The sequence below is a fragment of the Lissotriton vulgaris genome, chromosome 9 (assembly GCF_964263255.1).
Source record: "Lissotriton vulgaris chromosome 9, aLisVul1.2, whole genome shotgun sequence".
Taxonomy (NCBI): domain Eukaryota; kingdom Metazoa; phylum Chordata; class Amphibia; order Caudata; family Salamandridae; genus Lissotriton; species Lissotriton vulgaris.
In genome coordinates, this window is record NC_141697.1 from 1044200873 (window position 1) to 1044224134 (window position 23262).

At 44.3% G+C, this 23262-nt stretch overlaps 1 protein-coding gene across 1 annotated transcript; it reads left to right on the forward strand.

Moving 5' to 3' along the window:
• Window positions 1–17731: 17731 nt before the first annotated feature.
• LOC147692763 (uncharacterized) lies at window positions 17732–19753 on the forward strand. Its single transcript, XM_086939551.1, has one exon. It carries the CDS (start codon window positions 17732–17734, stop codon window positions 19751–19753), a length of 2022 nt encoding a protein of 673 aa, XP_086795677.1.
• The last annotated feature ends 3509 nt before the right edge of the window (window positions 19754–23262 follow it).

The following is a 23262-nucleotide window of genomic DNA, read 5'->3' on the forward strand; positions in this document are numbered from 1 at the left end:
GAGTGCATCTGAAACCTCCTGTACCCCCAATTCGGCAATTTCCGCCGTTGGACCAACATTTAACGCAGATACATTATCCATCAAATTTGGTACCAGTTGCAGGGCAAGGGCGCTTGATGATGATACTCCAACTGTGTCCCATCTCTCTGTCTGACTTGTTAATCTCTCCAATGTTGGTTTACAGTTTTTTTAAAACAATGGGTAATCCTTGTGACCTTTATCAACCATTTTTCCCTCCTCAGCTCCACTAGGTATATCCATTACCACACTTTTACTACTATTGGGTTGTTGAGGGTTAATACTGGCATTTGGATCTTCCTTCCTCACTGTATTCTCCATATTCTCTACATCAGATACCGACACCAATTCTGTCATTGAACTCCTACCAGTGGCAGCTATTTCTAGGGGAGACCTCGATAAGGTCAACATAGGGGGAGATAATCTACTGGCCGAGAAAACTGGAGATAGCTGCTCCATCTATTTATCTGCTGCACAACCTTTTTTTTGCAGAATTTTTCTCCCTCCTTACTGCAACAAATGCCCGTTTGCATGGCTTTCCTCTTCGCCCTTTGGTTTACTGATAGAGGACTCAATGCCAGGGCTTCCACTCCTGCTCCCCTCAGAGCCATTTGTTGTATGATTTTGTCCATCAAAAATACGAACGGTTATTCTTTCCTTCTATCCCCTATGAGTAGAAAATATCAGGTGTTGGCCCAGCTCACTTGTGCTGTAACGTGCTTATTCAAAGATGTTGACCCAGAATCTGTGCGCTGTGGTGGGTGCTGGCAGTGTTTGTGGCATTAGAGAGAGAAGAGGCAAAGAAAAAGGCCTTCAACTTCTGTTGTATGGTAAAAGCAGCAAAGAGGGATTCGTAGGGATAGAAAGCCTGCTCAGGGACCCTCTACTAGTCAGGGCTGATTTACCTGGATGACTCCTCGACCACAAGAGACCCCCTTACCTCAGTGAGGCACCTGGCGGCTCCCTCCTATCTGCGTTCTGTTGGGCAACCTTCATGTAGATCAAAGGAATGTCGAGAGCTATTCATGTATCTGCCGAATATTTGCTGTGGCGAAGAAAAATCAGGAATGCACTGCAGTGCTCCGCAGCATCATGTCCCCGGCACCAGCTAAGGAGTCTCTGACCCGGAAGCTGCTTTGGTGGTTCAATCTCGTGCACGGAACCTCTAGCAAAAGAGTGGAGGTCAGACGTGCTTAGCAGCGAATCATGCAGGCTCTCTCTCGCCGCTCCTCTATGTTGTATGGGACGGGAGGCTATTCCTTTATTCATGGTAACTATAGACCAAGCATTTTGTTATGATATTATTTTCAGACATAAGAGTGCTTTTGTATGCCTATCCCAGAAATTCAGAGCAATCTTGAGATCCACTGTGGCAATACGTCAACTGGCACTATGCAGCTCGTGGTGGTTAAAAGTGTGTGTAAGCCACAGGGAGTTGTCAAACATTAGTCACTTTGTTAAAATAACACTTTCGTGAACCCTTTAGCACTTTATATCTGTTTCTAGATGTCGGAAATAGACATCCATAAAATACTAAGGGGGTGGACACTAAAGGGCGTGTATAGGTGCCAGGTCAAGGAGCCACAATTCTGAGTAGGCTGAAGAAGGGAGTTAAAGTCCATTCCCTTCTTCGGATTGGTTAATGGCGGGGGTTGGAAAAGTGAGACGGAAGGGAGCTGTGCATTACAAAAAGAGCAAGATTTGGGAAGGTTGTGGATGGGTGATATTTAAGAGCATGAGCAGAATAGGAGAGAGATGGGAACAGTGGAAAATAGGGATAAGGATTAAGTTCACCAAATAAATGGCAGTAAGGTTATATTAAAAAGAACAACCCCATGTATAACATGGGGTTAGCCGGCCATTTATATGTTTAATTTCCTCCAGAATCCCTATAAAACGCAAATTAGATCATCTTGCATATTTCTCCATTTTATCAACTTTCAATTGTGAAGTCTGTAGTTTTTATCTCAAGAGTAGCAATATCATTGTCCCAGCTCGAAGAAGGATCTTCCATACCTGATACTCGCTGCTCAAGTTTATTAATTCATGCCGGAATTTGTTGCACCATACCCTCGATTTCATCCAGTCATTGGTGAACTGTGGCAATTTCCTGTGTCTGCGAACTTTTGCACTCTCGGATCTCAGCTAAGATAGTTTCAAAGAACTGCTGACCTGATATATCGAGGGTTGACTAAAATTAGATGTTTCAATCTGTAAATCATTGCTTTCCTGTTGTTCTTGTCTTCTTATACCATTAGAATTCTCTGCCTCCTGGGGTCTTTGAAGTTCTGGTGACCCATCCTGCGCCAAACTCACAGGCTCTGATGCAGCTGTAGCTTGGGGGAGTGCATCTGAAACCTCCTGTACCCCCAATTCGGCAATTTCCGCCGTTGGACCAACATTTAACGCAGATACATTATCCATCAAATTTGGTACCAGTTGCAGGGCAAGGGCGCTTGATGATGATACTCCAACTGTGTCCCATCTCTCTGTCTGACTTGTTAATCTCTCCAATGTTGGTTTACAGTTTTTTTAAAACAATGGGTAATCCTTGTGACCTTTATCAACCATTTTTTCCTCCTCAGCTCCACTAGGTATATCCATTACCACACTTTTACTACTATTGGGTTGTTGAGGGTTAATACTGGCATTTGGATCTTCCTTCCTCACTGTATTCTCCATATTCTCTACATCAGATACCGACACCAATTCTGTCATTGAACTCCTACCAGTGGCAGCTATTTCTAGGGGAGACCTCGATAAGGTCAACATAGGGGGAGATAATCTACTGGCCGAGAAAACTGGAGATAGCTGCTCCATCTATTTATCTGCTGCACAACCTTTTTTTTGCAGAATTTTTCTCCCTCCTTACTGCAACAAATGCCCGTTTGCATTGCTTTCCTCTTCGCCCTTTGGTTTACTGATAGAGGACTCAATGCCAGGGCTTCCACTCCTGCTCCCCTCAGAGCCATTTGTTGTATGATTTTGTCCATCAAAAATACGAACGGTTATTCTTTCCTTCTATCCCCTATGAGTAGAAAATATCAGGTGTTGGCCCAGCTCACTTGTGCTGTAACGTGCTTATTCAAAGATGTTGACCCAGAATCTGTGCGCTGTGGTGGGTGCTGACAGTGTTTGTGGCATTAGAGAGAGAAGAGGCAAAGAAAAAGGCCTTCAACTTCTGTTGTATGGTAAAAGCAGCAAAGAGGGATTCGTAGGGATAGAAAGCCTGCTCAGGGACCCTCTACTAGTCAGGGCTGATTTACCTGGATGACTCCTCGACCACAAGAGACCCCCTTACCTCAGTGAGGCACCTGGCGGCTCCCTCCTATCTGCGTTCTGTTGGGCAACCTTCATGTAGATCAAAGGAATGTCGAGAGCTATTCATGTATCTGCCGAATATTTGCTGTGGTGAAGAAAAATCAGGAATGCACTGCAGTGCTCCGCAGCATCATGTCCCCGGCACCAGCTAAGGAGTCTCTGACCCGGAAGCTGCTTTGGTGGTTCAATCTCGTGCACGGAACCTCTAGCAAAAGAGTGGAGCTCAGACGTACTTAGCAGCGAATCATGCAGGCTCTCTCTCGCCGCTCCTCTATGTTGTATGGGACGGGAGGCTATTCCTTTATTCATGGTAACTATAGACCAAGCATTTTGTTATGATATTATTTTCAGACATAAGAGTGCTTTTGTATGCCTATCCCAGGAATTCAGAGCAATCTTGAGATCCACTGTGGCAATACGTCAACTGGCACTATGCAGCTCGTGGTGGTTAAAAGTGTGTGTAAGCCACAGGGAGTTGTCAAACATTAGTCACTTTGTTAAAATAACACTTTCGTGAACCCTTTAGCACTTTATATCTGTTTCTAGATGTCGGAAATAGACATCCATAAAATACTAAGGGGGTGGACACTAAAGGGCGTGTATAGGTGCCAGGTCAAGGAGCCACAATTCTGAGTAGGCTGAAGAAGGGAGTTAAAGTCCATTCCCTTCTTCGGATTGGTCAATGGTGGGGGGTTGGAAAAGTGAGACGGAAGGGAGCTGTGCATTACAAAAAGAGCAAGATTTGGGAAGGTTGTGGATGGGTGATATTTAAGAGCATGAGCAGAATAGGAGAGAGATGGGAACAGTGGAAAATAGGGATAAGGATTAAGTTCACCAAATAAATGGCAGTAAGGTTATATTAAAAAGAACAAAAAAATGTTTATACAAGCTGTGGGCATAAGACTAAAATGAAGGAATGTCACAAAGGATAATAATCTCTTGTACTGTAAATGACCTTTTAAATGCACATAAACGTGGAGCACTGTGTCTAAATGGTAGAGATCTTTTTCCGCGGAGGTACTATTTTTACAGGAATTGCATTTTAAATCCAACACTCCAAAACTGTTGTTTCCAATGAAATATTCAAAAGCCTACTTTACTTCAGCAAATAAGGCAGTTCAATGAGTTGTTATTTTGTTTTATAACTATGTTGGACTGGAAGGTGAGGGAAGTGATCCGGTATGGAGAAGCGAGATGGATCTGGATTGAGGTCAAAGCATCAGGGGTCCTTCTTACTTTTTTTTTTAACTATTATGGTTCAATTTTTGGTGATATTAAAGCTTTAGAGCTGATTTCTGATCTGTTTATAAATGCAGATGGTCCCATAGTTATGGGTGAAAATGTTGATGTTATACAAGATCGAGGAGTAGATACTTCAAATAAGACTAGGCAACAACTAAAACCAAAAACTTCAACATTTATTAAGATTATAAAGGATGATTTTGCCCTAATAGATCTATGGTGAGTTGAACACCTGGTCCTTTCCCAGTTTATGTGCTACTCTGCAAGGTTTGAAACAGCTTCACAATTGGAATTTTATTTGGTGGATAGGCTATTAGAAAGAGGAGGGTCAGAGATTATTATGAACTCTTTTTCGGATCACTCTATAGTCTTCTTAGTCATAATATTAGGAATACCTCAAAAAAGGAATGCCAGATGGCAGTTTGATAAACCTCCACTTATGGACCAAATATGGATTGAAGAAATGCGTAATTTTATACAGCTGTTTGTTAAGGATAATATAAACACTGCCCCAATTTTTATGGTGTGGGAAGACTTTAAGATGTGTGCAAACATCTTTAGGAAATTAATGCAAAGTGGACCTTGAGAATTTCAATATTAATATATCATTAATATGATGCTGATTGTTATCAAAACATATATATATTTATTCAAAATGTGTTTCTTTATCTTTTTTGTAAAACGTCAATACCAATACAATATATACACATACAAAAAATCTCATATAATTCAATGCATACCAATAGATTGATATATTTCTGTAATGGTTTTTACTAGATCCTTATTCAGGGATACTGCCACATTCATCCGCTGCCTATCTTGTCATACATTTGATACACATTTGATACAAAATGTTTAAGCATTTGTTATACTTTAGGCAAAGCAAAGTGTGTCCATTATTTTCATTACAAGTGGCCTCTAGTCAATGCTAGGAGTATTTAGGACTTTTTTTCATATGGATTATTTTATAATTCGTTAAATATTTATGATCACCAAATAGGGTAAGGCATCTATTTCAGTTGAGAAGGACATTCATATTGGTCATGGCTAGAATGCGTTGTGTCCTATGCACGTTTTGGCTTTGAGTCTTCATCAGGAAGCCATGTTTGGTATGAATCCTTATGACTGGAAGTTTGGCATATAGTCTTAAAGATGATATTTGACTGGTTGGAATTTTGAATCTGTCTGTACAATTGATATTAGGGATGAAAGAAAGCTTTAATCCAAAAGAGAGGCGCAAAATTATGCCACCCGATTAGCTGGTCATATGGGTTCTGAAGATGGGGTCTGTGTATTGCGCCAGGAAAATCGAGGTCACTCCCGTATACAGAGTCCTTGTCTTTGTCCGTACTAAGCGTGACCGAGGATATGGGTGAATGATGGCGCGTACAACCCGTCGGTGTACATTTCTCCTATTAGCAAGCCTGCATGGTACCGTCTAGTGATAGGATTGTGTGCACACCATGTGGAAAGACTTTCAGGCCTCCTTTCGGGCCAGGCTATTTCTTACAAAGATAGGACATCCAAGCAGAGGGTGCAGAAGATAGAAATGTTGCAAAACACATTAGAACAGGTTAGGAACAAACTCAACTGTGCGATGTTAAGAGGTCATTGTGATAAGGCACTACAGCAAGAATTGATGAGGGCTTAAGACCAACTAAGAATTTGTTCTTATTTTTAGAAGATATTGCAGAGAGTAAGGCTTACCAACAGAAAGTGTATAAAGAAGGCCAGCATATAGGTAAATATCTAGCATATACTGCCAAAATACAGAAGAACAGGCACAAAAAATCACACAAATTAGAGAATCTAGCACTGGAACTATGGTGGAAGATAAAGATAGGGCAGCAGAAATATGTATTTGCCATTTTAAACAAATCTATGCTGATGTACAGGTAATAGACCCACAAGAGTTAGTAAACAATTTTGTCTCTTTCTAGCTATCACAAATCACTAGGGACAATATAGAAGCTTTGAATAAGTCGATTGAGCCTATAGAACTGGCTGAAATGCTAAAAAGTATGGCTAGTGCAAAGGCTAGTGGGAATGCCAGAATTCCCACTGAAGTTTATGAGATATTTTTAGCTGACCTTCCCCCATTCTTAATATATCTGTGTAACAAAATTATGGATGGGATCCCTATCTACAAAAGATTCAAGGAGTCAGTTGTGATCAGTGTTCTTAAAAAAGATAAAGATCCTAGTGACCCCGACTCATATCACCCAATAAGCTTATTAAATTCGGATTACAAGTTATTTAAGAACATCTGGGCGAATAGGATTGCTCCTAGTGTGCAACAAGCGGTCCATGCTGATCAAGCAGGATTTTTGCCAGAGAGATCAATGGCTTTCAATACCTATATTTGATGCAGGCTCTTGATTATTTTTCAGTCAACAAGTGAGGTTCCGTGATTCTGAACCCGTTCAATAAAGGTCGTCGTATCAAGACGATGTTGGTATCAGCGGACCGCAAATGACAAGTGCGGTATGTACGAGTGTTTTCGTCATAATCGATCAATCGAGACACTACGTATTCAGGGATTTCGTTTGAACCTTCGGGTTCCATTTTGTGTACGGCAGCCATTTTGTGGTTGCCTTCACATAAGCCGATGACTGCGGCCGAACGAGTCTTTGGGACACGTACACCTTTAGCTGCCTTTTGTGTGACCTGAACGAACTGACTCCCTTGCCCGAGGCTGACCTCGTTGAGCCAGTTCCTTGTTAGGCAGCTGGTCAGATAGAGATCAAAGAGCAGGACATTGCTGAGTTTATGGTGCATGCACACACCCTTCTATCTTACTTCTCATCTGTTTCTATTCCTTCCTTTATGGCCTATTGATGGTTTGGGTTGAGGTCCTTTTATTATGGGTTTGTCCGGCCTGTCCGAGCAAGAATGTTGGATTTTACCTTGTCATTCCTGGTGGGCTGGACAACAGAAAGTGGGCTTGTCGTTATGCGATACTTGTGAAATGTCACTGTAATGTTGGTCCGTTTGTAAGTAATTGATGCTAGTCAGGAATGTGATTTTTGGCATAAAAGACGATGTCTCGCTTTACTAAATTGTGCAGTCTCTAGCGAACCACCCGTGTTGTGCTTCGTAGACCTCTGTTCCTGGTTGCAGCCAATAAAACTTGGTCTTTGACGTCACCTAGAAGTGTCCCGTGTCTCTGTTTGCCAAGACAGGGGAACTCGAAGACTTCGGGCGTTTTCCCTGGCGCCGCTGGGTTCTAAAACCCGGTTCTTCACAAGGATAAGACTGCAATATTAATGATGGATGCGGAAAATGATTTAGACCTTGTTGACTGGCAAGCTCTGCTTTTTATTCTAGGGAAGTTTGGCTATCCATCTCATTGATAGCAATGCTAAAGGAATTATATAAGGAGAGAGAAGCAAAGATAATTGTTAATGGGGAACAGGTGGGAGAGGTTGAGATTAAGCATTACACCAGTCTAGGATGCCCATTATCCCCACTCCTGTTCTCTCTTTTTATTGAGCCACACAATGTCAAAATCCCTTCTAACCCTTTAATCCTGGCTCCCATAATGGGGATGACACAAATCAAACCCTTTGCTGACGACTTTATCTGATATCTTAAGGCTGAAAGTGCAACTTTACAGGAAGCGCTGGAGGAAATCAAGGCTATCACAGGCCTGGGTGGATATAAAGTTTATCACTCAAAAACTGAGTTGCTTCTGTTTAATTCTATGGATGCCCAGTTACCAGCGGGTTTACAGACTCTACCACAACAGCCCATAAAATACTTAGGGACAGGGTCTATATGAGAAATGATTAAACACAATTGTTCCATATAAATTATGGTAATACTCTTATAAAGGTAAAAAGGTTATTAGATAGGTGGCCTATATTTCCTTTTTTTATTAGTTGGACAAGTTTTGTAAGTTAAACTGTCAATAATTTAATTGATTGTGTTTTTGTTTCAGAACCTTCCTCTTAAAGTGCTTACCTCATACTTTTTTGAATTAGTTAAAGTTATTTGTGGGTTTGTATGGGCAAAAAAACAAGATTGGGTAAAAGTATCTATACTTCAAGTAGGCACAGAGCAGAGGGTCTAGCATTACCACATTTTCCAACATAATATCAGGCCTCTCTGGTTAGTCAGTTGGTACAGTTAGCAGCAGCATCATCGAAGTTTGATAACTTTATTTAAAATTATATACTAAAAGAAAGTGAAATTAATCTACCAGCTTTTCTTCGGTCAACAAACCTATCTAAGAAAACTAGATATAAGGTTGTAACCACAATAGTATTAAGCAGCCAGGTATTTGTTAAGGCGTATGATACACCGGCATGTCATGCTCTTAATTCTCTTCAGGACTGTGTGATCTGGAGCTTTCAGTTTTCACTAGGGTTCTTGCAATCCTGGAGTGATCTAGGTTTCGTGAAGCTAGATCTAACTTGATAACATGGGACTCAATATTACAACAATTTGGTAGACAAAATGCAGATCTATGGATATGTCTTCATCAAATAACCAGTTTTCTTAAAAATAATAATGATGATTAAGGAAACTGCAAGAACGATAATAAACTGGATGAACGAAAATAAGATGAGTGGAATAGGAAACTGTATTGCCTGTTATGCCAGAGTGTTAATAATGAACTTACAGACGAGTTTCTTCCAAAAATATTACAGAAAATGGGCTGTAGGTTTAACATTAAAGAATGGCAGATACAGAGTGAGATTGTTCATAGAGCATTGAAAGAGTCAAACTTTAAGAGAATGGCTTTCCTATCTAGATGGATGGCATATTATATGCCTCATAGACTACATAGAATGTTCCCATCAACTCAGGATCAATGTTTCAGATATAAGAAGAATGGGGCAGGTGGATGGGTACATATATTGTACATATATTTTTTGCATGCCCTAGCCTTAAGCACTTTTCGGAGGAGGTTTTTATGATTATTAGTCATTGCATGTTGATAACTATTCTTCCATCAACGATGTGAGTTTTATTTGACTTCTCACATTTGGGGCTTCGGTTAACAAAACACCAGCAATATTTTATTTGTATAGCAATAGCGGTAGCCATGTCCTTGGTACAGCAGAACTGAAAATCATCAACAGTGCTGACAATAGGTCAGTGGCTTAATACGCCGGCCAAGACCTATGATTTCAAGGAGGCCTATGCAAAGAGGGTAGGGGCACTCTGTAGGTTTAAGATTATGTGGGCTGATTACTCTGTATTTTTTCAATGAAATGTAAGGACCTTTATGCAATTTAAATGAAGGAGGTATTATTCGATCTTGTACATTTATTGCCGTTATTTTTAATAAGATACAACTACACTATGGTTTTCCAAAGTAGACTATTGATGCTCCTATTATGAGGAAGATGTGTTTAGGTTATTTGGATGAATTAGATGATTACTTTGTGGGATGTTTTTACTTGCCTTATACCTGTACATTTTAAAAGTAATGCATGAATTATTTGTACTGCCTGTCTCTTTTTTTTCTACCTGCTCAACTAGAAAGGCATTAAAAAGAAAATGGCAAACGGTGGCAACTTGAAACCCATTGGTTAGGGGGCACCCTTCTTGCCAGAACAGAAGGGGGAATACATATGTAAGAGCTGCAAGAGTACCCCAGATCCCTGCCTGAAAACATCTGGAGAAGAAGGACTACCCTGCTGGAACCTTGGATTGCACAACAGTGGACTACACTCAGATGAACTGCACCTGCTGCACTCTAAAGGCTCCACATAAGTAGGAATGTATCTGTCTATAAGGATAAGGAGTGGACTCCCTGACTAACAGGTAGAAAAGTGCTGGAAGAAGCCACCGGCGACGTCCACTACGAGGACAACTCCAGATAAACAGCTGCATCTGGATTTTCCTGGACTGACCAGGCACATTGTGGGAGTTGGAGTCGCAGACCCCCAAGAGGCAAAACAGACCTTCTGAAGCCTTGGCTGGTGCTGTGGACCCTTTCTGCCCCTGAAGGAACCTTTCAGAAAAATATCTGAAACTTTAGGACCTTTTTGTCCACATTTGTAAAAAAGACCAGCATCGACCGTGCAGGGTTGCCCCGCTGAAAGCTCCAGAGCTTCTCGCTGTCGATCATGAAGACAAAGACCTTGAGTGCTCACCAAGGTATAGCACTGCAGCAGGCCACGATCATCAATTTGAAACCCAGATCCAAGGACCTAATTGCTCGACGTCAAGAGATAAAGCTCCAAAAAAGTGACTAAGTGAGAAGGTAAAAATTTGCTCGGGTTCAACCACTTATCAAATCCGACCGACGGTCGGCCTGAAACTTTGACTTTGTCGCAGTTGAGCAGGACCAGATAGCCACAGTTGGCACTTTTCACTTTTAGGCTCCTGAAAGCACATTTCTTTGTATTTAAACTTTACAAATTCATATATCTTGTTCCCTACATTGGATTTTTATCGTTTTGGTGTCATTTTAAAAATACAAATACTCTCTATTTCTATAAACTGGTGTTGTATTTTTATTGTGTTGTGGCTTTTACTTATTTACTGTTTTGGTGATATTAAATGCTTTACACCCCTGTCTCCTAAGTTATGCTTGACTACTGATGGAGCAAAGTTTCGTACGTAAGAAGCTTGCTTGGACTCAACTCTCTCGAAATAACACATAATGAATTAACCAACATCTTTTGTGAATACTAATAATTGCACCACACAACATATTATTTATGTAGGGGAGGCTTTAAATGTACTTTACTAACATGATTACTCGAGTGTCTCAATATGGCTGCCAAAAACGTGGGAACTCTTTGGGGCATGCGTCTACTGCATCTACGTAGTACGACGTCCTTTGCTTTTGGTGGTAATTTGTTGCAGCTGCGCAGTAGTGCCTAAAATGGCAGCTTTGAAACTCACATGCTAATGCATATGCTTTTGCTTGAATTAAACCTTGCGTGTCTTGCTAATCTGCTAACACAATAGTTAAGATAAAATAAGTGGTATGCAGTGCATTCATTTATTTTCGTATTCTAACATGTTCTTCTTTGTCTTTATTATTAGCTCATATTTGGGCCTGGAGGGTGACTGAATCCTCCATCTTGTCTGAACCCTACATATGCGCACTTGATTCATGAAACGCTGTCCTGTGACATTGAACCACTGCCAAGGACTTTCTAACTAGCAAAACGCTTGGGAACCTCACCTCTTGACCCAAAGAACGGAAGAAGCAACTGGACAAATTATATACATTGTACATGGAGTTATATGAATGTTGTGGGAAGGAATAAGTTTTTAACAAAGGAGGGAGGGAGAGGGTTAGTGGATTCGATCTCCCCTGGCAATTTACATAAACAAAGTAGAATCCACTCTAGTGGTGGTAAAGGTCCCTACAGTGGTGGGGAGCACACAGTGTTGTGTAGAATACCCCTCACACACCAGCAGGCCCCTTGGTGTCATGCTTCATCATCGGGGTCTTCGCACCCCTCTACAGGATGCGGCGTGCTGCGACTTACGACTACGTAGGAGCACTTGAAGTGAACTATGTGTTGGTGAGTGTGGGGGGGGTTTTATTGTGTGAGTAGTGAAGTGGTGAGAGGTGAAAGTTAAAAAATACCTGGCTCGTAGGGTAAAAATAAAATTTATTAGGCCCTCAGCTGGTATTGTTAAAAAGGGGTGTAGGGTGAGGCTGTTACTGTATTTTAATGTACATCAACCTCAGAAAGTGCGTTGACATGACATTTTTCGGAGTGTGGAAACTCCTTCTTCAGGACGAGGGAGTGCACAAACCTCCTCACCTTACTCACATGCTTTGTAGATGTTAAAGTGTTAATTAAAAAAATCTACAAAAAATTAGGTGTAATGTTCCTAATTATGTGTTTGATCTAGTAGTCTGTTGCGCCCAATTGGCGATAATAGAACAAGACCTGTGAAGATAAAATGCATAATAAATCAAGACATCACATTAGGATAAAGATTATCATCAGAAAATGTCTGTTCAGAAAAAAGGGCAATCTGTGACCAGTGTGGTCAGGAACCCTGTGAGAAAAAAGACAAGGACACACATGTAGACTAGTACACACACATTTACAAATGGTAAGTCATAAGCTTCTCCTAAGTTGATGTGTTTTTAGGAGAGAGATTGGTTTGTTCAGTGCTTACTTATTTTATAAGGCAGGGTGGCCTCATGAGCCCTGCGTGGTATTGGGGGTAGTCTTCTGGCTCAATGCGGCTACCTAGAGGACATAGGAAACTAGAGTAAGGATTCGTAGTTGTTCCTCGTGGAGAAAATAGGGTAGGTTCCCTGCATCACAAACTCACGGTTACAGCATGCTTCGATGGACTGTCATCCCCTCAACGCGGCTCTGACGATATGCCGTGTTTTCGGAGGTTCGTACCTTATATACTAACCAAAGTGCCCTTAATTGTAGCCTGATTAGAATCGGATATTGCCCATAGAAGGAGAGAAACCCCAACTATTTCTCCGGTTGTGCGCGGAAGAAATGGGCGTTGTTGCTAGTGAGAAAAGTCCAGATTAGGGCTGCACTACATGGCCTCCTCATGAGGGAATATTTAAGGAAAAGGATAGCCCCACAAGGCCTGATCGTACAAAATGAACCATTTATCTTTCAAGACGATCTTGTCTTTAAAAAAGCCTGGTCTCTGATCTCATGGCATTGTACCAGAGATTGGCTGGTACTAATAGTACAAACAGCCACAAGAATTTCACAGGAATTTAAAGTAGAGATCCAGAAACTAGAGGTACAACTCAAGGCTTTTATTTCACCTGCAGCCTTGAAGAAAGGTCTGGAAGAACTTAACCAACAAATGACAGACTTTGAAACAACACTTAGGACAAGCAAGTTTAATAAACTTAAGAAAGATAAGGATCGGTTCACTGCAGAGAGGGTATACCCTTACACTAAAGCAGACTATGTGGCGAAGAGTAATACAAGTGATACTGATAGTGTCAGTTCAGATGGCAGCACTAATTCAGGTGGTTTCCAACAAAGAAGACAACAAAGAGGAGGTTACCGACAACAGAGAACCCAATACCCACGCCAAAGAGGCTGGAGAGGTTTTCAAGGACCCCCACAATTTAATCCCTACCAAGGTCAATTCCAAGTACCATACCAATACGGTCCACCACCGATGGGACCATTGTACCCACAATGGGGACCAGAACCAACACCTGCACCCCAAACCGCGCAGCCTTTTTTAGCGTGGGGCCAGGGACCCCGCAGAGGCAGGAACAAGAAAGGCAACAACGTCACCTGGCAAACAGAGGACGTGGCGGACCGAGGGTCCACACCAGGAGCATGACAGCGAATCAAGCTTCCACAAGCAAGAGGGGAACTTAGTCATCAATATATCCCCCTGGCCTCTGACAGATCTACAAAATCAGGTACTTAATAAAGGACTTGGATACGTCCCTACCAACAAACCTAACCCTTTCTGCCTACACAAAGAGATACAAGACTTTGTGAGAAGTATCAAACTGAAAGCGTTCTTTAATAACATAGAACCCACTCCTGACACTTCGGACACAGGTCTAAAACCAAAATCAACCTTCACACCAGCCGATAACCAACTCCATGTCGAAGTGCTAGCTTTTGAAAAAGCTATCATGCTGGAACTCGGTCATTTGGAAACCAATCAAAACGTTTTCCACAACTTGAGCAGGTTAGAAAATGAAGCAATAAGAGAACTCTCCCAGAACAAGAAACTAACCATAAAACCAGCTGACAAAGGCGTGGCAGTGGTTATTCAAACCACCGCCGCCTATGACCAAGAGTGCAAAAGACTCTTATCAGATGAGAGGAACTATCGGGTCTTGTCAAGTGACCCCATTGAATCTCTACGCACACAGATAGGGGCAATGACTGAGGAGGCGCTAGCCCATGACTGGCTAACCAAGAAAGAAACGGATTTCTTGACACAAAAGAACCCTCGTATACCATACTTTTATAGTATACCGAAGGTACACAAAAGTCTCACCAATCCACCAGGCCGTCCCATAGTATCTGGGATTTCATCAATACTAGAGCCTTTGTCTAAATTCGCTGATGCCTTTCTAAGACCTTTGGTACAAGCGACAGACACATACCTGAGAGACACTAAAGCTGTACTACAGTTACTACAAGACCTCCCATTTGACCAAGACTCACAAATGCTGGTGAGTCTAGATGTAGAGAGCCTCTACACCAGCCTCCCCCATGATGAAACCCTCCTCATCATTGAGGAGGTATTACATTCTAAACCATAGAAATATCAAAAACCACGAGGAGTGGTGATGGAATGCATCTCAATAGCACTTACAAAAAACTTTTTTGAATACGAGGGTACCTTATATTTACAACAGCATGGAACCAGCATGGGGAGCACTTTCGCGCCGAGCCTGGCGGGACTATATGTGCACCACCTGGAGATCACCAAGATCCTCCATCCCAACAATCCTTTCAGGGGCAGAATACGCACCTGGAAACTTTACATAGATGACGTCCTAGTCATCTGGAATGGAGACGGACAATCAGTCTTGGATTTCATGACTTGACTAAACACCCAAAATGCCTTCTTAAAATTCACTCATTCAATGTCAACTGAGTCAATGGTGTTCCTAGACCTGAATATCTATCATCAGTCTGGTTCTTTAAAAACTGAAACTCATTTCAAACCGACGGCGAGGAACTGTCTACTACGCTTTGACAGTTTCCACCCACATCATTTGAGAGAGAACCTACCATACGGACAGTTCCTCCGCCTACACCGCAACTGTAGCGACGTAGCAAGGTACAAGTTCCAAGCCCAGGATCTAAGCGTGAAACTGAAACAGAGACAATACCCCGAGAAGGTAATACAGAAGGCTATGAAAAGGGCTTGTAATAACAATCAAGAGTCACTCCTGGAAGACAAAGTTCCAAAAGACGACACTCTGAACAGACCAGTATGTGTCACCACATACAGTACTCTTTCCAACCAGGTAACAAAATTGGTGAACAAACACTGGCGCATACTCACTAGTGGCACGTTGAACTTGGAAAAACCTCTCTTTGCCCACAGAAGAGGAAGGAACCTCAAAGACATTCTCGTGCACACGAGACCACAGAAAACAGTTACCAGATGGCAGCTACGTGGAGTGCAGGGACATCACCCATGCGGGAATTGCAATAGTTGCCACTTGACTAAAAAAAGCAACACCTTAACCTTCAAAAATGGCACAAGATGGGAGCAATGAGCGTTCACTAATTGCAATAGCAAAAATGTCGTTTATCTAATCACCTGCCCTTGTAACTTGGAATATGTGGGTATGACCACCAGGGGAGTTAAAACCAGAATAAACAAACATAAAAGTAATGTGAGATGTAAAAAATCTACCACAAAAATGGCAGCGCATTTTTTGGAGGCACAACATTGTGTCAATGAACTGCACTGGACTGTAATTGAACAGCTCCCAACTGATGTGGGACTATTTGAGAAGGAACTGAGGTGGGTCTTCCGTTTGGGTACCGACACCAACGGACTCAATGACTCTATCCCATGGGGCCAACTACGTTGACTTATGGATTCAAAAGTTCCACAAAAATTCCAGTTCATACCCCCTAGTTATCAACTATAGTTGGGGCTTGATCAAGGAGCATGTATGCAAAGGAGGGATATATATAGGGGTTGTTATTCTATCCCAGCATATCTGATTGACCTGTAAACTTTCTTTTCCATGTGCCATTTATAATCTAGTGAACCTGCTCATGCTAAATAGGTTCACAAACCCATACTAACAGGTGTTGCTGTGTTGAGTGCATGATAAAACCATGGCCCATACCAGAACATCAGCTTCGTTGAGCAAACGAGCAGGGCCCCAGCACTAACGATTGAAAGAATTTTTCACAGCGCGATATGCAGCGAGCGCGTCTAAATCTAACAACGCTACTCTAGTAATTCCAGGAATGCCCGCAGCGCGAGCGCGCCTGACTCAAACAGAGCCACACGCTACCTCTCGGCGCATGCGCGCTGTTCGGCTACACGCCCTCTCTGCACGGAGAGGCGGGGTTGCCGCTTCTCCCGCGCACATGCGCGTTTCACTAGCAACAACGCCCATTTCTTCCGCGCATAACCGGAGAATCAATTCTATGTATGTCCACAGAGGCTCAGATTATGCTTCTCTTCACTTTACTGACAAATACAGCAGCCAATAAAAACTTTAAACTGGCATGACCCCGGAAGGACAACCCCCTCCAACAGTCTGCACCAATCACTATCAAGTCCAACATATAATTGTCCATGTTTAACCATACAACCTCCTCTTTCTTTGCTGCTGCTGCAGCGAGTTAAGTGCCCTTTACGTTACTACTTTGTTGTGGTTAATGGTTATAAGGGCGGTGGTTGTTAACGGTGCGTGAGCGTGCCTTAGAACTTATTGTTCCTGTTGTATTATTTATGCCCTCGCATTTATTTGATGTAACTGTTCCCGTTGTATTGGTTATGCCCCACGCATTTATTTCGTCTATCCTTTTGGTGGCGCGAGTCGTAAGAGCGCGGGATTGAACGGTAGGGGGCGGTGGAGCAGGAGGAGACAGACGCGAGTCTCTCGTGCTCAGGAGGCAGTCGAGTTCGACCCCCACACGCGACGCGCATGCGCGAGGAGCCAACTTTCACTTTGCATTACCGGCTCCTCGCACATCGCGCGTCTTTGGACTGCATAAATCCTGGTCTCATCGAACGCTTACCGGAGCGTGTCCGGATCAGAGCCAGGCTCTAGGGGAGATTGTGTATGCATAAAGGGGTCTCCTTCCACCTTGAATTTGGCCTCATAGAGTGTTGGACATTAGGAGCTACAGTGTGTGTGTGTGTGTGTGTTAGAGGCACCCCTGGGGTTTTCCCCCCCTGTAGAAGTTCCTCCACGCCTCCCTGCTTTAGAGCTATGGCGTACTACGCCGAGGAGGACAACCAATGGGTAGAATACAACGAATATGAAGAGTATGAGCCACAAGAGGAACAATTGGAGGAAAATTTGGTGGAGGCCCTGGATACCCATGTCCAAGGGTCGGTTAATAAAGTACTGATCAAGGCTTTCAAACCTTTTACTAAACCCCTTCAGAAATATGGCAAGAGAAAGTTTAAGTCAGCCTGCAAGGGTGATACCTCTACTCACTCCTCGGCCCAGGTGTTGGCACAGATGGCCAGGAATGTCATGAAGGATCATGGCTCAATGGCGAACGATACGTCTGGGGATTCTTCTCCGACGCCACCTGACACCTCTGATTCAGAGGTGGAATCGGTGGCTTCCAGAAAGAAATCTAAGAAGGTGAAACACACCGCTTACAAAGCAGATGATAGTCAGGTGCCTAAGAACCTTCTTTTTGATCCTAATAGTATTGTGCACCCTAGGTCCACAGAATGGGTGCCGTGTCCGGAAGTGTCGCATCATGTGGGTAACAACCTGCAACAAGGTTTCGACAGTGGAGTGAGAGCCACACTGCGATCTGAATGCTCCAGACCATTCTTGACAGGAAAGGTAGCGGATAGGCCGGACTTGGATCCCACAATGGCGGCGTTTAAGAGGAAGTTTGCGAAGGATCCTAAAAAGGGGCTGGATAGAGCATGGTGGGGTTGTCAGGACAAAATGTTGAATGTCGCTGGACCCCTCACGAAGATTCTAGACGCAGCAGTTAAGGCAAAGGATAAAAATGTACCACTGGATGTATCGGAGATCCTAGAATGGGCACAACGTGCCATGTGCTTCTTGGGGAATGCGAATGTGGCCCTGTCTACGGAGCGGAGACGCTCTTTTCTTATGAGAATCGATTCCCAACTGGCGGAAATGGCACCTTCCGAACCAGGCTTCCTGGCTAATGGTATGCTTTTTGGGGACAAATTTGTTAAGGAAATGGGCAAGTACGTTGCCACCTTCTCTGCGCTGGACAAGGCGCAATCAAGCATCAAGAGAGTGTTTCACACTGGTGTTTTTGATAGGGCCGGACGCCCACGAGGTCGAGAGTCCGGCCGAGGTTATGCACAGACCTCGCGTGGAGCAGATCAGAGAGGCAGAGGCAACCGACGCTCCAATTTCTACCCCTCCCGCGATAGAGGAGGTCGAGGCAAAGGGCAGAGAGGAACCTATCATGGACAGCAGAATAATTCAGGAGACAACTCCTATTCAGGTATGACTTCTATGTCTGTCAGAACATATGGTGGGAGGCAGACTGTCTCTTTTTCTCCACAGGTGGCGAATGCTCACAAACAACCCTTGGGTGTTACAGACAGTACAGGGATTTCACATAGAGTTCTATGCCTCCCCAGTACAGCGGCAGAGGCCGAATCCCCTTCATTTTTCCCAAACAGAGCAGAGTTTCATCGACGCAGAGATATGCTCCTTACTCCAGAAGGGAGCGATTGTGGAATCCAACCCACACGATCTAGGCTTCATAAGCACCATCTTTGTGGTCCCCAAAAAGGACCATGGGTATCGTCTGGTGTTGAACCTCAGAGAGTTCAATGGCTGGGTTGTGTATCGACACTTCAAAATGGAAGGTATACACCTCCTGCGCGACATCCTCTTGGAACAGGATTGGATGGTACGCCTGGACTTAAAAGACGCCTACCTGGCAGTGTCCATTTATCCGCCACACCGGCGGTTCCTACAGTTTCAGTGGCGCAACCGGTGGTTCGAGTTTTCCGCCATGCCCTTTGGACTGTCATCCGCCCCATGGTGTTTCACCAAGTTGATGAAACCCATCGTGCAGAGGTTGAGGGAAAGGGGCGTTCGCCTCATTATTTACCTCAACGACATACTGATTTTAGGACAGTCGCCGGAGATGGTGTCACTCCATCTGTCATGGATGATCCAACTCCTTCAGGACTTGAGCTTCCTTCTGAATTTACAGAAGTCCATCTTGAGACCTTCTCAAGTGATGGAGTTCCTGGGGTTCCAGGTCGACTCGGTGAAAGCTCAGTTGCTCTTGTCCCTCAAGAGGAGAGTGGCGATCAGGAAGGAGTTGAGGAGAGCGCTTGCCTCTCCGACAATCTCCTTGAGGACTTTGGCGCGCCTGGTAGGGCTTCTAGCTTCTTCGATCCAGGCGATTTTTCCGGGCCCTTTACATTACAGGGCCCTGCAGCGGTTGAAAGCGTTGCACTTGCGCAAGGGTCTGACTTATGCCCAACAAGTTTCCCTTTCGGCAGAGGCTCGTACGGAGATGAACTGGTGGTTAGAGCATATGGATGCGCGGAATAGCTGAGCCATTTTCGCGGCCACCCCGGAGGTGGTGATAGAGTCGGACGCCAGCCGCTGGGGCTGGGGAGCCCGTTGCGGCTCGGTGGAGACGGGAGGTTGTTGGTCCTGCGAAGAGCTGAGTCTCCACATCAATTGCCTGGAACTCCTGGAGGGTTCCTTTGCGATTCGCACTCTGTCTCCTCAGAAAGTTTCAGTGCTGGATTCTCCTGCGCATGGACAATGTGTCCACGGTGCGATATATAAATCGCCTAGGAGGCACCAGGTCACGTCTCCTTGCGGAGATAGCCAAGGATTTTTGGCATTATTGCCTGGCCCATCAAATTTCGGTGACGGCGGAGTATATACCGGGGTCCGCCAACGTGACGGCGGATTGGAACTCTCGGTATTTGAGAGATGCCAGCGATTGGAGGTTGCATCCCAGGATCTTCAGGGCATTGAACCACAAATGGGGTCCATGTGTGATGGATCTGTTTGCCTCACGGCTCAACAGACAGTTGCCCCAGTTTTACAGCTGGCGTCCGGATCCCTTGGCGATCAGCTCGGACGCCTTTCTTCAGTCATGGACGACGGGCATTCTATATGCGTTTCCTCCATTTATCATGATCCCGATGGTTCTGGCTCAGGTTCGGAGGCAGAAGGCGGAGATGGTCTTGATCTCCCCGTATTGGAAAGCACAAGCATGGTTCCCGGTAGCAATGAATCTCACCTGTGCATCGCCGGTGCGGATCTCATCGTTTCTGGACCTTCTTACGGACCCGGTGGGTCTTCGCCACCCGTTGGTCCTTCAGGATCAGTTGTCCCTCATGGCGTGGAGACTTTCCGGCGCCGTTGGCAAGTGCCGGGAGTTTCACAGGACACTCTCTTTTTCTTATCAAAGGCATGGGCACCTTCCACCCACAAGCGTTATGAGTCAGCTTGGAGATGATGGGTTGGTTGGTGTAACGAACGGCAGGGAGATCCGATGGGATCCGATATCACTGTGATAGTGAATTTCTTATCTGAATTGGCGCGGTCAGGAATGGCTTATAGATCGGTGAATAACTTCCGGTCAGCTATTTCGGCGGGACATCCGCATGTTGAGGGCAAACCTGTTGGGGAACACCCCCTGGTGTGTAAGGTAGTCAGGGGGATCCGTTTAGTGAATCCCCCTCAACCCAAGTACACTGAGCTTTGGGACGTTTCAGTGGTCTTGCGTTTTTTGGCAGCTTGGCCGGCTAATGAGTGTCTGTCTCGCAAACAGCTCTCAGCAAAGCTTACGATTTTGCTCTGTTTGATCTCATGCAGGTGAGTGTCGGATATTCGGGCCTTGGATTTGTCAGGTAGAGTATTCACTCCCACAGGAGTTTCTTTTACGATCTCTAAGCGTACAAAAACACATACGAAATGCATTGCTTATCCTGCATTTCCTCATCACAGTAAATTATGTGTAGTTAAATGTCTGAAAGTATATGAGGATTGTACTAGAGAATTTAGAACTGATTTTGGTCAATTGTTGATTTCATTGCAGAGACCTTTCCGCCCAGTCGCCAGTGCGACTCTGGCCAGGTGGGTTACCTGGTTGTTGAACCTGGCCGGAATTGATACCTCTAAATTTGGGGATCATTCTGTGAGGGGGGTTATGGGCTCAAAATCTTTTGGTGCCGGTTCTCGGCTTCAGGATATCATGACTGCGGCAGATTGGTCATCTGAATCCACCTTTAAGACGTTTTATCATAAGCCTATTGTGGATGTGGCCTCGGTGGTGGTGGACAAACTTTAAACTAGCATAATCTGAGCCTCCGTGGACTGACATAGAATGAAAATTGTCTAGCAGACGCGACAAAGAATTTTCAATTCTATTAAGGACACGGAGGCGAGGATTATCCCACCCGGGCTTGCAGAACTGTATTTTCGTGCATTATTGTATGAATATGTAAAGTATTGGACTCACCCGAATGATTGTTATGGCTTGTTTCTGGTTGGTTGACAGATGCAGTGTCGGCTCTCGTTCCTCGGTCTAGCAGCAAATGTAGATCCTTGCGCCCACCAGCACCTTGGTACTCGGATGAGCTGAAAATCCAACGTGCCAAATGTAAAGCCGTGGAGAGGAAGTGGAGGATGTCTTACTCCGCTCCTTCTAAAGTGATTTACAAAGAAGAACTAAAATTCTATCACGCAAACTGTAAACGTGCTAAGGCCTCTTACATCGCCTCCACAATCACTTCAGTGCAAAATTGTCCCCGGACTCTCTTTGCCACAGTTAAGAAACTCACAGGAGCTGATACCACTCCCGCGCTGCCGGCTTTAGATGGTATACAATGTAATGCCATTGCAGACTTTTTTATATCCAAGGTTGAGGGCATTTATCAATCTTTGGCCTCCCTTCCACCTCCAATTGATCTCTCTCAACCCGGTTCTTTCTGCAATGCTTCCGTCTCCCCTACTGAGTTCATTCACAACTGGACACCATTTGATGACTCCTCCTTCCTGTCTTGTTTAAAAAGCATCAGGTCAGGTTCCCCGCGGGACCCAGTCCCTATGAAGATACTGAAACAACTTGACCTTGAACCACGGAGATTCCTAATGAGGCTACTTAACATCTCTCTCACTGAATCTCGGGTGGAACAGGACTGGAAACATGCCATGGTCGTCCCCCTGCTAAAAAAATCTGGTGCTGACATCACAAATCTTGCCAACTTCAGGCCTATATCCCTGCTGCCAGCCTGTTCCAAAATATTGGAGCGCCATGTTAACACCCAGCTCAATGAGTTTGTTGAAAACGCGGGTTATCTTCATCCATCCCAATCAGGCTTTCGCGCTAATTATTCCACAGAATCCGCACTCCTTGGGGTGACTGAGCGACTCCGACACGGTATCGATAGCGGTGAGACCTTTGCGCTTATTCTTCTTGATTTAAGCGCTGCTTTCGATACCGTGTCCCATTCCATCTTATTGGAGTCTCTCTGCTCCCTTGGTGTTGTTGGACCAGCGCTTGCCTGGGTGGCCTCATTTCTCAATGAGTGCACCTTTCAGGTTTTCTCAAACAAAGCTGAATCTGCGATTCACTCCTCTGCTTACGGCGTCCCTCAAGGGTCTATATTGAGCCCTCTGTTGTTCAATATTTACATCAGACCACTTGCTTCTATCGTAGAGGACGCCGGTCTGTCTATATACTCATATGCAGACGACACGCAGATTGTGTTTTCTTTGTCTAGCAGCAGGGCTCAGGACACTTCTGCCCTTAAAACTGGCCTTTCTCGTGTTGCAGCTTGGATGCAAGCGCATCTGCTAAAGCTCAACGGTGACAAGACCGAGGTGATCATACTAGGCAAACATAAAGATCTGTGGGGCTCTAGACACTGGCCCAGTGATATGGGTCCGCTGCCTACCCCCGTGCCTGTTGCTCGTAACCTCAGTGTCCTGATCGACGATAAACTCTCGATGAGGCAGCAGGCAACTAAGGTCGCTGCAATCTGTTTTAATACTCTACGCTGGCTGCAGAAGATCATATGGATGTTGCCTGAGTCCAC